We start from the raw sequence: 12,451 nt of genomic DNA on the forward strand, positions 1-12,451 counted from the left end.
CACGACCATTCAAAAACACTACCAAGTTTCTAATGATACAAAGCTCAATGCAAATGGGTGAAGTATCCCTTTAAGTAAATTGCAAATTTTGCATCCTATGACCGACCTGCTGGCTGTAACTATGTGACGATGAATTGGGTGAAATAAACTACAGCAGGCCACTTTTATGTTACATTTTGTTTCAACCGACAAACTTTCTGCAGCCATCTGTTCCGGCTTAATGCCAAACCCGTCATTTCTCAAAATTGTCGCACCTCTCAGTTTGTTGCAATCACAAAAACGATGTCCTGTTGGTCTGCACTGATAAGGAGATTAATTCCCTTACAGAAACTAGTGAGAGTGGCGTCAATAAACAGAAGATGGGATGGAAAGTTGTTGACGAAGCTGTCCGATATCAGATAATTAAGTCGTCCGAGAACAAGTGCTGCGTGCTCTGTTCAGCTGTGGCTGTGATGCACAGATGTGCTCACTGTGTCGGCCTGTAAAATGGGACTTGTTTTGTTAGTAACGGGTGCAGAATAAGACGCGGTGCTGGCTCGTATGGTGTCTGCCCACGTCGCTCCGCGCTGCCGGGTCACTGAGAGTGTGTGCGCACAGCGTGGGAGTTCCTCTTGGCAGCATCGCAGCCTTTTGTCTTTCCAGAGAGTATCATTTCCTTTCCCAAGAGAGAGTTTGTGTAAAATATAAAACACCTTCTGTCTTCTCTCTTCCCTGTGTGTGTGTGTGTGTGTGTGTGTGTGTGTGTGTGTGTGTGTGTGTGTGTGTGTGTGTGTGTGTGTGTGTGTGTGTGTGTGTGTGTGTGTGTGTGTGTGTGTGTGTGTGTGTGTGTGTGTGTGTGTGTGTGTGTGTGTGTGTGTGTGTGTGTGTGTGTGTGTGTGTGTGTGTGTGTGTGTGTGTGTGTGTGTGTGTGTGTGTGTGTGTGTGTGTGTGTGTGTGTGTGTGTGTGTGTGTGTGTGTGTGTGTGTGTGTCAGAAATCGTGGACTACATCGAGCGTCTGCTGGTTTTGCGGGAGATCGTGAAGAAGTTTCCTCCTGTGAACTACCAGGTCTTCAAATACATCATCACACACCTCAACAGGTAAGACACCACACACACACACACACACACACACACGCAGGGCTTAGATGCACTTATCACACGAGCAGTAAGCCCACAAACAGATCAAACACACATCAGTGTGTGTGTGTGTGTTTCGGAGTTAAATCCTCAGTGTGGAGCTCCAGCATAATCTAAACCACTTCGACGTTCAAATTTACCTGATGACAGTGAACACATCACAGCGGGAGACTTCATTTAGGCTTACAAACTGCCATGTGATTCTCTGCAGGACGTAAACAATCCAGATGTGACATCGAGAGTGTTTGCAGCAGCTCATCTGAACCCTTAATGTTTGACGCGTCCTGCAGTTACGATGACTCGTGAAACATTTCTGTTTTGAGGTTCTGTGAGAACGTGCCGGAGTTCTCTGAGTTGATGAAATAATCATAACTCACTCCTCGGAGCAGAGACGGACTCTTCATTGTGCTCTTCACTCAGCGACACATCAGCGCTGACTAATCACGCTGTCACACTTCATCAGTTATTGATTGAGAACATCAGCTGGCTGCTGAGCGAGTCTGTAAACACACCCTGACAAAGACCTGATCAGCATCACTCACCCGCGCCTTCACTTCAGAGGACACATTATATTTACTTCACCTCCTATAGGGCGACCAGCAGTCAGTGTTTGTGGTCATAAATCAAGTTTAGTCCACGTGTGAAGGCCGTTCACTGAGCCAGGAGACAAACACCGACATAATGGAGCTTAAAGTGCCTCCGCTCTGTGACGTCCTGACAGGGCCGGCTGGTCATCACTGTACAACCCGGTGTATAGGACGCTCGTTTAATACTGTTGATGTTTCTGTAAATGTTTTGTTTCCTGTCTCGTCCTGCAGGGTCAGCCAGCACAGTAAGATTACCCTGATGCCGCCCGACAACCTGTCCATCTGCTTCTGGCCCACGCTGATGCGGCCCGACTTCGAGAACAAAGACACGCTGTCCACCACCAAGCTGAACCAGGCCGTCATCGAGTCCTTCATCGTGCAGAGCGACTACTTCTTCCACGGCGGCGAGGTGGCCGAGAGCTCCAGCAGCGAGGGCACGCCGCCGCCGCACTGCCACAACATGGTGGAGGCTCTGCTCCCGCTGCAGCTGCCCCCGCCTCTGCAGCCGCAGCAGATCCAACACACCCTGCACCCCGACCCACTCATCTAAGAGCCACAGCAGCATGCTGGGAAAAGACGTCTGGGGATGTTTGTGTGAGCTGCCAGCCGCCGATGGAAGCCGTCTTCTGCTCTGCAAAACGCTGCTCGACTGTTCAAACAAAATTAAAAAAAAAAACCTGAATGAGATTTGGGGATGAGCAGCAGCTGTTTGTCAGCGACTTTGAGGTGATGAGCTCTGGGGTTTAGAGACACGTCGAGCGTTTGTTGGATTAAACCTAATCTGTGAGATCGAGGTAAATCCTGGATTAGAGAATCGCAATCAGACGTCACCTTTTGGAACAATTATTTTGCCCTTTTAAGACACGAAGGCTGAAGTAGCCGATGAATGAACTGATTTGATTTGGCACATAGCGACAACAGTAATCGATAAGCAGGGTCTGACATGGACTCTGGGGATTCTTAGATACGTGGTGAGCAAATAAAAAAAGACTCTCCTCTTACCTTAGCCTGATGAATAGCACACAAGCCCCCCTTAAACCCAGCCCACCCTCTCTGCTCCCACACAAGAGAAAAGGGAAGTTCGCCCCCACGACTGCAACTCAAACATTCAATCCCTCGACACTCGTTGACTGACCGACTCCTGACACGCTCCACTGACTTGTTCCTCCACTTTCTGTTGGCTGAAAGAATTCTCGGAGTCTTCCCGCAGAGCTCCACATTTCAGCACAGAAAAACATTTCTTCCTCTTTGCTGTAGCTCTTCTGTCGACGCCTAACAGGCTCACAAACAAACGGTGCATTTGGGAACTCAATGAGAAAGAAAAATGTGGATTTTTTTTAAAGGTGTGGGCAGCAGGAAGCTCTGGATTTAAAAAAAAAAACAACAGAAGAAATTAAAATGACACAACATATGGGCATACAGGACAGGACAGCACATGCACGATTTGTGTCAAAGGTCCCTCGAGCCAATTTCACGACTGTTTGTGTCCTTTAAGTTTTTATCATTTGGATTCTTCTTTTTTAATATCCTTTTTTAACGTCTAAGTGTGTTTGTGTGTGTGTGATGACGATGATGTGTGTAAACTGACCTGAGGTCTGTGTTACCGCCAGTGTGCACCTTCTCCTCAGAGGGAAGGAGGGATCGACGAGGGAATCAAATCAGAATCAGACTTTACAGCCAAACTGTCTCTTTAACTCTTCATGCAACGACTGACTCCCCCTGATCTCTGCAGAGGACGACCTCTGACCCCTCCGTGTCGGCACATGATGGAGGAAACCACTACGTCTGTTCGGTTCGAGGACCGCGCGTCTTCCGTGTTGGATTACTTCCTCCGCCTTGAGGAGGACGCTTCCCCGCTCTTTTCTGTTTCTGTTGTTCTGTTGGAAACTAAAACTTTGCATGTCTCTGTTTTGCCACTTAAAGAAAAAGAACTTTAGAGTAAAAAAAAAAGAAAAAAAAAAGATGAAAACTTCGAAAGTGTAAAGGAGCTCTCGTTCTGATCTGCATCCTTCTCTCTCGGTTCACGGGGAACATTTCCACTGAAATGTTGTTCTCACCTTTCTTTTCTGTCATGCAACAAATCGACTCTTATATCATATTTTTGGTTAAATGTCAAATAGTTTTCCCTAAATAGAGGAAAGAAGTATATGAAAGTATAAATATATATATATGAAATTATCAGCAGCAGAGTTTGCTGATTTAGTGAAATACCACGGGGTACTGGACTGTATAATCTGTCTCGAGCTATAATCATATTTCTTTGTGGTCCTGATGGTGCGACTCAAACCATCGTCTTTTTGTGTGTGTGTGTGTGTGTGTGTGTGAGTGTGTGTGCGTGCAGAGGGGAGGGGAGGGGTTAAAATATCGGATTCTCTTCGGCTCTGATGCGAAGACAAAAAGCAGAAATCCCTCGTCGCTTACTTCATCGATGACGCGCCGAGGCAGAGCGAGGGCAGAGGAAAAGTCAACGAGGAGGTTAAACTGTAAACGTCTCTTCTGAGGCCTTAAAGGTCTTTTATTAATATTTAAATTCTGTTTTTCTTGGAGGTAAATCCCCTGATCTCACAAGGATGTCAAAGGTTTTTCTTCTTCTGTCCGTGTGGTTTGAAAATATTCCATCAGCTGTAACCGTAAACAATCGGGCATGGAGCGAGAAAGCCTGAGACACTCGAGCCCTTCCAGAGAGGGGGCGTGGTCAGACACAGCTCATTTACATTTAAAGGTGCAGGGCTGAAATAGAGGGGTTTATAGGCATGATCAAATACAGGATCAGAGTGAATTTGGAACAAGGTACTTCACACATGATTTGTGGAGTTCTGAGACTTATTTACACTGAAGAAGAGGAGGAGGATATGTGACCTTTAAAAGTTAAACTGATAACTCAAACAAAACATTCTTTAGATCACAAACACCTGATGGAATATTATTCTCTCCACACGGACAGACGAGTTTGAAAACATCTGAGAAACGATGTGGAGTGTGAAATGAGGTCGGGGATTGACCTCTCTGATAAAAATGTTCAGCTCCCTGGATGAGAGGCACAAACTCAGAGCAGTCTCTGAATCCGTCCTGAAAGAAAGATTTCACTCAGACTCTCAGAAGGATCTGATGAAATCCACTTTGATTCTGAGTCGTTGCAGATCATCTCAAATGAAACTTTAAAAGCTCAAACCCAAGCTGCTGCTCGCCCTGGGATTCTCTCTTTTTTTTTTTTTTAACTCCAAAGGAAAAGACAAAAATCAAATCATCAGCTTTTATCTTTCCTCTCAGACAAAGTGAAGCTGTGATCGTTAAAGGCAGAACGAGTCGGATCGTCAGCGTAAAGAATCATGCAGTAATAACATCGGACGTGCATGTGACGATGGCGGCCTTTTTTTTCTAGGCGCAGCGCTGTTTTTATTTCTCTGATTTACCACTTTTTGACTTTAACTCTGAACTGAACGTTGCGTTCACAAACACGAGCCTGCAAATCACCCTGCAGGAATTAACCGCCCTCTCAGACGCCGTTTCAGTTCTAATCGACGTCCTCCTGTTAGCTTGTCCTGAACGCTCCCTGTTCCCTGGTGAAGTGACCTCGGGCGCTCCTCATTCCTCTGTCTCATGCCTCCTACTCTCCTTTCTCCTCCTTCCTCCTGCGCGTGACCCGGAGAGCTTAGAAATCTGTTTTTTTTTTGTTTTTTTAAGGAAGCCTAAGTTCCTAAAATGCTTCTGGAGGAGATAGGAGCTGTGAGTAAGGATGCACAGGTGTGACCTCTGCAACAACACCTACTCAGCACGCCCTTTATGGATAAAAAAAGAAAGGCGAACATATTTAAAATAAGTCTGTTTTTACAAAGACTGTCGGTCTCAAACAGCACAAAAAAAATGAAGAACAAACAAATTTAAAGCTCCAGAGATTTCCTTAAATATATTTTGTCTCCCCTCCTATGTTTGTGTTGCATCCTAGGAGAGGGAGCAAGGAAACGAGTTGAGGATGCACAAACTTAGAAATGATCCCTTTAGGGAGCATCAAACCCAGCGAGCGTGGCTCTGTTTCCTCCTGAAATTTGTCCGAGTTGTCGTTTCGATGAACGTCAGCGACGGGGGGAAGAGTCCAAAACCTCAAAATGTGCAGGGTGGTATGTTTCATTTTGGATGTGTGTCTCCTGTGTCCTCACTTGATACTTGATTCTTACAAGACTGTTTCTAATGTGTTTGCAAGCATCTCCAGATAAGGTCAGAAGGAGATTCTCTATTCAATTATCTTTTTAAACATCCCGTGTGTCTGATGAAGACGTGTAGATTTCGATTTTTAAACCTTAAAGTGCAAAACAGCGCCGTCATTTGTCCTTAAGAAATTCATAATTGGCGTTGTTTTGGTTGTTGATTTGGCCAAAGAAGATATTTGAACATGTGGAGTCTGCAGTTTTTAAATTAATTACTTCCAAACAACCTTCAGCATGAAAGGAATAAAAGCAACACTTGTGATTTTGAGGAAAAGTTGGCGCTGAAACGGAGCCAGAAACCCGTCCTGAACACGGACCTTAATCTGATTTATGGGACTCTAAAGGACACTTTGAAGGGGACACGTGTCTGGAACAGGACTCACCGCTGACAGATGAGAAATAATTTCCCTTTGAGATGTGAAACAGAGGGCACGGGGTGAGTTTAAGAAGACAAATATTCAGAATGGAACGCAGCCAAAAGTCCATTTGAGTGTTTTATGGTTTAGGACTGAAGGGGACATGGGAGGGCACATCGAAGGGAGCGAAGGAGACGAGTGGGCCGGAGCCAAGAGCGCTCTGATGGACAAGTTTTTAGACGAGTGGGGGAGGGTAACGGGGGGAGGGGTTTCAGCAGCTGCTAGATGATAAAACGTTAAGCTGTCCGTCTGTAGTTTCTTCATCAATCAATCAACTTTAATTTTTTTTTGTCGATAAGATGTCATCCAGTCACGCCGGTGTACAAACCACCTGACTCTGAACGTCACCCGCTGTGTATTATAGTAAATAAAACTGATTTTCAGACATGAACAACTCTAAAACTCTTTCTGTTTTCTCTCCATCAAGTTTCCAAATAAAGTTTCTTTTTTTTCCAAAGCTGCCCGGACCCTCTTTCTCTTCTCATCATGATAAAAAGGTTATTCAACTGTCTTCATGTGTTCATTTGATTTACACTCCTGTTGTAGTCAAGACCACAAGAACAGAGTCCAAGACATACCCGAGACCAGAGGGCTCCGAGACCGAGACGAGACTAAGACTTTAGGGATCGAGACCAAGACCAAGACCATAAATATCACTGAAAAATCACCATCTTGTGTTTAGGGGGCGTGTCACTCCCTTGGAGCGTAACACCGGGAAGCTCTAGATTTAAATTCCAGAGTCTGCCCAGTCTGAAAAATGCTTTCAAGTCTGAGACAAGGCATTATTCCACTTTAAAAGCCTGTTTTGTAAAACTGTTAACATTCACTAAAGGAAAGTACAGTCCTTTATTTTGAAGGAACCTCCTCACAGTTATGAAGTATTAATATGAAATGTCAAATCTTTATGAATTAACAGTTACTGTATGATTTAGGAGGAAAAAAGAACATTATGGCTGCAATGAAGGATTCAAAGGTATAAAGAAGGTGAAGTGCACCACCTGGTGGTCACAATCTGAACCGCATCACAAGTGAAACAGCAAAATATTTATTCAAGGACAAAATTAAACTTATGGGGCCATATTCACGAAGCCTCCTAAGTACTACAAGTTGCTCCTAGTGAAAAAATTCTATGAAATTCTTACAATCATGACATTTTCTAAGAATTTCCCATCAAAGTTAGGACTAGATCCTTGTAAAGATGAAAGTTATTCACAAAGTGTCTTAGCCATTAAGAGAGCTCCTAAGGTGTAAAACTGTTAGGAGTGTTGAGGAAGACTTTTAACAGGATGAAGAGTTTCTCAGGGTGAGGGAGAAAATGGATATAATATATCTGGATAAGAATATTTTTGACTCAGTCCAGCAGAACAGACAATAAGGATTTGTGCAAACAACCCAACAGGGACTTTTTTTTCAGTGAGCATGTGATTGCAAACATCTTGTAAAGTACGTCTTACAAATTATCACACAGATGCTAATTTCAAACAATGTCTGACTTTTTTATCTCAATTTTTCTGATTAACCAATCACAGCTTTTGAAAAAATGTGTCATACCTAGCATCGGGGTCAGCCACGCCTCCTCACTAAGATAAAAGTTTCCGTCCATTACTTGCTCAGAGTTGCTCTGAGAATGTTCCTAAATCACTTCTAGGCTAAGACTCCTTGCTAGGAATTCTTAAGGTAAGTGGGGAGCTCTCTGAGAGGATTCTCTGAATGTTTGTGAATACAGGCCCTGGAGTTTTATCTGTGAAATAAAAAACCCATCATAAAATAGATCAACATCTTCAAATCTTTCTGTAAATGTATCGTGTAGCTCTCCAAACATCACACCTGAACACATCATTCCTTCAGTAGCAATAATCAAAAGTAAGAGAAGCTGAGATCTTTTAGTTATCCGTACATTATAGTGACCTGACCGGCTCAGAACCGGTGACAAATGACAGGAGGAGAAAAGGAGTAACGTGCAAAAACATGTATTTACAATAAAGTAAATGAATCTGTTTAACGAACATTAAGAGATGTGGAAGTCGGTTAAAGTAGAGTGAGATGTTGTGTGTGGAGGTCAAACAAAAGGAAAGAGGAGCGTGGCTTCATGGAGAGCATCCTCTCTCTGTTTCTCTTTCCCTGTCTCCCCCCACGACGAGGAAGTGACGCCGGCACTTATAAATATCAATCATAATATATTATAAATCTGAATCTGCAAAGACAATGAGGAACAGTGTAACTCTGACATCTAGTGTTTAAAATGGGTACTGCAGTCCAAATTCTAAACATTGTAGAGAGCTGTCTCCCCCCGCCCCCTCCTCTCTAGAGTTGATGCTCACTCAGGTCACCATGTGGTGGACACTGAAGCTTCAGTGTTTATCCAGCTCTGCATCGGTCTGTAAACCTTTCTGTGTTCTAACCTCTCTCCATTTTTCAAAAGCATCTCCAATATTGATCCTAGTTTGAGCACGTTTCTGCTCGTGGAGCTTATTAGAAACATGCAGAGGCTTTTTATGTCGGGTACAATCACTTCTATCTGAACCACTTCTCTTGCCCGCTTCCATCACTGCAACACCTGTTGACCTGATAACTGCTCTCATATCTGACAAACCGAGGGGCGTCCAAAACGGCCGTGTTGGGGGTGCCTTAAAACCGCCTACCTTCTCTGGACCAAACAAATCCAGAGCATTCAGGAGCAGAATCTAAAGTTAGAAGGAGGACATACTGACTGCTGCATTGTTGTCAGAGAAGCCAGCACTTCAAACCCTTCATAGCATGTTTCCTTAATGTATGTAAAAATGAACTTCTTCACCTCGTCTCTTTGTACATAAAAAATAAACACTTTAAGTATGTCTCTAAATCACGGGTTACCTGAAAATGTTAACCTTTAAAACCTGGAACAGACACAATCCAGTTTCTCTTTGAAGAACCAGGACAAATAAGATATATTACCTGAACAGGAGGTTGGTCAAAATAAAAATGCACCCCAGGGAGGAGGGGCTTAAAGTATGTGATGTCATTCATGGGCGTGGTTTATTCAGTCACCATGCTGCTACTGCTCCAGTAAGTTTGTCTGAATGGATCTGTTGTTAAATATTTACCCATAATAAAGCTGTGTTAGCATCACAATGCTAAGTGTAGTTAGCATCTCTGTTTGTGTCGCTTGTTAGCCTGTTAGCCTGTTAGCTTGTCATTAGGAGTGGCTGGTTTAAGACAGACCCTGATAGGTATCACAAGACTCTAAGGAGGTTTATTAAAATGCTAAGATCAGTTAGCATTTCTGTTAAAGACGTTTGTTAGCTTAATTCTAGAAGTAGCTGATACAACAAACATGGTTGTGAAACTTCATACAATCTGCTCCGAGGTTGTGTACTCAGGTAGAATTATTTAGTAGTGGTGAGGGGAGACTGGGGAGGGTTCAACAGATTTTAACTTCCAATGAGAAACATGTGACACCCATACTGTACATGCTCAGTCACCTCCTCCCGTGACAAACCAGGAAGTCAGAAGACCCGAATCCTGTAAAGTTAGCCTAAAATGCCAGAAATCCCCGATGAAAATCAAATTCTGTTCTTGAACCGTTAGGACTAAAGTCACTAATAAGGTTTATTTTGCCTCCAAAACATCACACACACATTCACCCTTTCAGTCACTGCTGATTTACAGACTGCAGATTCTTCTATCAGGATGTTTTGACTTAGTTTTCAATAAATGATCTAATATTTATTGTGACTTTTAAGCTGTTAGGTCTCCCTGTTTGCCCAGCTCACTGAGCCTGTGACACTAGGATGGTAAAAACAGTTTCTGAATCTGTCCACTAGATGGAGCTGAATCTGTCTCAGTTTGAAATAAACACAGGTCCAGTTGTGGAGGTTGCCTGCTTCTTCTTGTACTTGTTGCATTGTTTAAACATTGCTACGATCTTAACCTTCTCAGATGAAACACGTTGACGACACTTTCTGTTTGGGATGTTATTTTCTGTTTGCAGTTTCACTACTCTCAGAATACAACGACAGGTTTCAAATATAATCAAGCTGAATCCTGACTGAAGTTTGACGACAGACTCGTATCGTCAGGCCTCTGGTGGGTCCCATCAGATCTAAAGGTCAGGCTTCTAATAATTTATAATGCATATAAATGAATGTGTGGCACAATAATGAAACGTAAACATGACATTTAGTGAAATGAACACAGTCCCCTCGTTCTGTCTTTGCTGTCCTGCAGGTTGTGTTCTTCCTCTGCACTTCCAGGACTCACCAGCTGGGGGCGGCGATGGCTTCCTGTCGTCCCTGTGCAGCATGTTCTCCTCCGGTGCAGAAAAAGACGGAGCAGCTGCTTCTCACATCCCAGCCTTTGCTCTGTCATCCCCCTCCCCCTCCTCCTCCTCCTCCTCCCTCTCCCTCCCTCAGGACGGGGAGCACCACACCCAGTCAGCCAATCAGAGCACAGCTCCACCTTCTCCATCACATCATCTCAGTTTCCAAGGTAACAGGGCACCCCTCTCCCTCTCTCTCTCTCTCTCTCTCTCTCTCTCTCTCTCTCTTCCTCTGTTTCCACACTGAAAGGTGCCGCATCATCACCGTCATCCCTCCCATCCGACCATCCCACCATCCCTCACCGAGCTAGTGGCTAGTTTAGCGTTAGCCTCCTGTCTGTTAGCACCCTCTCTCTCTCTCTCTCTCTCTCTCTCTCTCTCTCTCTCTGCAGTGGGATTGCCACAACATCAACGGCACCTCCCTCACTCTCCCTCTCTCGCTCTCTCTGCATCCTCCACCGTCCGACACTCAAGAGAAGAAGAAGACATGGACTAAAGGAGGAGTAGAAGAAGAAGAAGAGAGATGTGGTACGTACTGCTGAACCTGCTCTGTGTGACCTCCCTCCTGTTTTGTATATATGGATGGGAAAGTGTGTGTGTGTTTGTGTGAGTGTAGGGTGTGTGTGAAGGGTGTGTGTGAAGGGTGTGTGTGAAGGGTGTGTGTGCGATAGCCTAATCCTTTATGGAATGCTGATTTAATGAGCTGTCTGATGCTAACGCCTGCAGTATGATGCAAGGAAGAGGGGAGAAAAGACCCACAGACCATCTTCCTCTCTCGTTCTCCCCCATCTCCCCTCTCTCTCTCTCCCTCTCTCTCTCTCTCTCTCTCTGAGCTTTTGTTATGGAGGCCTGCTCTGCAGAAGAGCTCGCTGTGCCTGCTGCATACAGAAAGAGGCCAACACCTCTCCTCCCTGATCCCAGTCTGCTGCTCTGCTTCACACTGGTGCACTTTACTGGTTCACTGGGCTGCTTTGAGTCTCCTTCACTAGGTTCAAAACATTTTGTTGTTCCTGCTTCTGAGGGTGGGGGGGGGGGACTCTGCTTTTTGACGTGTCGGCAAACATTTCTGCACTGCTCAGATTTCAGATTTTGAGAGATTGAACTTTGTGATGTTCTTGGGAAACGTTGTTTAGTCTGACATGGGAGGGGATGTGAGGGAGTTGTCCACTGGAGAGGCTAAAGGCTTTGTGTACACTTCTATAATATCATTTTAAATGATGTCACCATCCTGACAACATGATCAGCACCTTTACCGGTCTGACACACATCGCATCAGTCATGTAAACTGAGCATGTGCGGACTGATGTAAACAGACGCTCCCTGTTTGTCTGATCAAATTGGACTCCATGCTGTACCTGCTGCTAGCATTCTCTTTTTAGCCTCTTTCACATTTTCCAGAACATTTCAGGAACGTCCGCCCCGTCATGTTTTCCCACACATCCCTCGCAGCGTGACGTTTCCTGTTGGATGTGAGGTTTCAGGAAGCAGGACGTGGTCTCAAAAAGGACGCTGTGCAAATCGCCGTGTGATGTTTACAACACATCCAAGATGGAGGATGAGCCGAGTCCTGCCCTGTACTGTACTGAGAGTTTTTTTTTTGCCTTTTTAGCAATGCTAGATGTTATTGAACTCATCCACACTGTCGATGAACGGGTGGGGAAGAACAAACCGCCATCGTCTAATGACTCTGTACATACATCGTCTCTTCGACCACATGGTAGTGGTGAATTTTCCTGAATGTTTCCTGCTGCGGTCACGTCGCCTCACTCCAACTTCCTGTGGATATTTTACCTCGGGGCTGGCAGGAAAAAGTCTGGGAGGGAAATGTG

At 44.6% G+C, this 12,451-nt stretch overlaps 2 protein-coding genes across 3 annotated transcripts in view; both read left to right on the forward strand.

The window, feature by feature from the left end:
* arhgap5 (Rho GTPase activating protein 5) overlaps positions 1–3,665 on the forward strand; it is a 51,799-nt gene extending 48,134 nt beyond the window's left edge. For both annotated transcript variants that reach the window (XM_061062616.1, XM_061062617.1), the window contains exons 6-7: positions 973–1,078; positions 1,936–3,665. In XM_061062616.1, coding sequence (XP_060918599.1) covers positions 973–1,078; positions 1,936–2,254 — 425 coding nt within the window. In that variant the 3' untranslated portion in view covers positions 2,255–3,665. The remainder of the gene's footprint in view (positions 1–972; positions 1,079–1,935) is intronic.
* Positions 3,666–10,855: 7,190 nt separating this feature from the next.
* The window catches only part of akap6 (A kinase (PRKA) anchor protein 6), a 164,102-nt gene continuing 162,506 nt past the window's right edge, over positions 10,856–12,451 (forward strand). Inside the window, exon 1 of the mRNA XM_061062614.1 lies at positions 10,856–11,150. The gene's annotated coding sequence lies outside the window, so the exon portion shown is untranslated. The remainder of the gene's footprint in view (positions 11,151–12,451) is intronic.

Source organism: Labrus mixtus, chromosome 18, assembly GCF_963584025.1.
Source record: "Labrus mixtus chromosome 18, fLabMix1.1, whole genome shotgun sequence".
Classification (NCBI taxonomy): Eukaryota; Metazoa; Chordata; class Actinopteri; order Labriformes; family Labridae; genus Labrus; species Labrus mixtus.